The following is a 2,499-nucleotide window of genomic DNA, read 5'->3' as shown; positions in this document are numbered from 1 at the left end:
ATGTCTGTTAAGTCTAGTTGATCTATGCAGCTGTTTAGATCTGCGGTTTCTCTGTTGAGTTTTTGCCGAGTTGATCTATCTAGTGGGGAGAGTGGTGTGTTAAAATCCCCAACAATTAATGTCTTTGGATCTATATGGGATTTGAGGGAAAGCAGTGTTTCTTTGATAAATTTGGGAGGAAATCTTTTCTTAATTTACTTAGGGATCTTAGGCCATTTGTAGAAAGGACATGACTTGAGTTTCTATTAGACAACTCATAAATAAGTATTTCTTGCTGATTTGGATATACATAGGTGTATTGCAGGCAAAAATATTCTTCATTCCAAGGAACAAAGCAAGCAGCTATACCTTCCCAGATCTACTTAAGTCTCAAACTTTGCTGTTAATACTTCCTACCCTCAAGATTTTCTGTTTTAACTCTCTCAACTCCGATTTTGGCAGAAGATTACTGAAGAGTGTCTACTGGCCATCAGGCAATTTAAATGGCAAATTATTCTAATTTCCTTTGAAAAAGTTCATGTGAAAGGGCTTTTTAACCACTAGCAATGAGACCTGTGCCAGTTCTACTAAGAGAAGTTTTGTTACTGATGGAAAATCAGGTTTATTTTGTTTTTATTCCTAAGGATGATTAGATATGATTGTTTTAGGGCTATTAAGCAGGGTGAAGAATTCTAGCTGCTATAACAAACCTGCAAAGTCTCAATGGCTTAACATAATGAAGATTTATTTCCTGCTTTTACTGCAATCTGCTGCAGATTACTAGGAAAGTAACTTCTATATAGTGTTCTGAAATCATCTTGGACCTCAGAATCCATTAGTACTTCTGCATCTGACCTACAATCAAGAAAAACAAAATGCACAGAGTCAGGTGTGTTACATACACCTTAATCTTCTAATAAAATCAGAAGGGCATCTCAAGTTTGAGCCCACCCTAGGCTACATAGAAAGGTACATGTTTTCTTTCATATGTAGAACTTTGACCTAAAACATGAATCATAAAACAGGATCATATATATACAGAAACAATCAAACTGACTAAAGTATATTCAAGAATGAGGGTATTTCCTTACTGAACAATAAACAGTTTAACAAAATGAGTATCAGGAAGAAGCGGTAACATGTCTTAACTAGGGGTTGGAGACATGGAGGCTAATGGAAGGTGGGACTGAATGGAAAGGTGAGTGGCATATGAATACAATCACAAGATTCAATGTACATACAGAAAGTGGAACTAGGAAACAATGCACCCAGTAGGAAAATGAATAGATGGAGAGAGGGAGAATTGCTAGAAGGGGAACTCTAATCAAGATGCATTATTCACATAAATGGACATGTTAAGTTGAATGCCCCCATACATCTATTTAAAATAATGTTTAAAAGAAAGGACCCTATCTCAAAAAGACAAAGAGAACATAGAGAAGAGGGAAGGAGGAAGAAATGAATGAAAGAAAGGAAGGAGGAACAGACTATGGAAATACATAAGAGCTTTGGGAGGGCAATGTATTACTTGTATCCAAATTTTATCAACCAGAATTCATATTACCCATTTAAATAAAGGAAACTAAGAAATGTAATTTTTCCAAATGCTTAGGAAAAAAATGAAATAATGATCAGCAGTCACACCACATTACCTTTGCTACAGTGTATATTTACTTGAATTTACTTGAACGTATTCAAGGAGACTAAAAGGTACAGAAAAGCAATATAGCAGAAAAGAAAGATGTTAGATGGATTCATTAAGATGTAAAGATCCAAAAAATGTTAGAGACAATTTAAGTTACCTTGTCCTAAATTATTAGTATTTGTCCCCATCAGTGGATGGGCTTTGCTGGCAAGAAGATAAGAAGATATGCTCTAATGCATTGGTATCAAAAATATAGATGCCATCAACTTACTACTGATGATACTTTTTAGTTAAGCTAAAAATTTAATTGTTTTGCACTCCTTTTTCAGGGTTTGAGTAAAAAAGTTGGTGTATCATCTTCCATTCTCCAAGGTCTCTGGATCTCCTATAGCACAGAAGGTCTTTCTATGGCATTGGCATCTTTACGAAATCTCTACACTCCAAATATAAAGGTAAATTCAAAGGAATTACAAATAACTTAAAGAATTATCTGTGAAAGAATAAAATTAGAAGGACATCAAGTGACTATTTAGTTGACTATTTAGACTATTTAGGCTATCTCCTATTAGCCTTTTATTGACAATGTATTTTAAATTGCTACATTTTATTCAGTAAAGAGTGACCTACTGTCCTTCTTTCTATAAGCTGACTCTGACATATGATGTAGATGCTGCTGGCTCTAGAAGCTTGTAGTCTTTTGGGAAATGAGCTTTTTTTGGAGGGGGGGTCTGGTCGTGGGGCCTGAACTCTGGGCCTGGGTGCTGTCCCTCAGCTCTTCAGCTCAAGGCTAGCGCTCTACCACTTGAGCCACAGCGTCACTTCTGGCTTTTTTCTTTTTGCTTATGTGGTGCTGAGGAATCGAACCCAGGGCCTCA

The 2,499-nt window shown here is 36.1% G+C and overlaps 1 protein-coding gene across 1 annotated transcript in view; it reads left to right on the top strand.

Annotated features, from left to right (window-relative positions):
• Tanc2 (tetratricopeptide repeat, ankyrin repeat and coiled-coil containing 2) overlaps nucleotides 1-2,499 on the top strand; it is a 278,406-nt gene that overhangs the window by 235,920 nt on the left and 39,987 nt on the right. Inside the window, exon 14 of the mRNA XM_013033239.1 lies at nucleotides 1,954-2,076. Coding sequence (XP_012888693.1) covers nucleotides 1,954-2,076 — 123 coding nt within the window. The remainder of the gene's footprint in view (nucleotides 1-1,953; nucleotides 2,077-2,499) is intronic.

The sequence above is a fragment of the Dipodomys ordii genome, unplaced genomic scaffold, assembly GCF_000151885.1.
Source record: "Dipodomys ordii isolate 6190 unplaced genomic scaffold, Dord_2.0 Scaffold165, whole genome shotgun sequence".
In the NCBI taxonomy this organism is placed as follows: domain Eukaryota; kingdom Metazoa; phylum Chordata; class Mammalia; order Rodentia; family Heteromyidae; genus Dipodomys; species Dipodomys ordii.
This window is presented reverse-complemented; position numbering and strand designations above follow the sequence as displayed.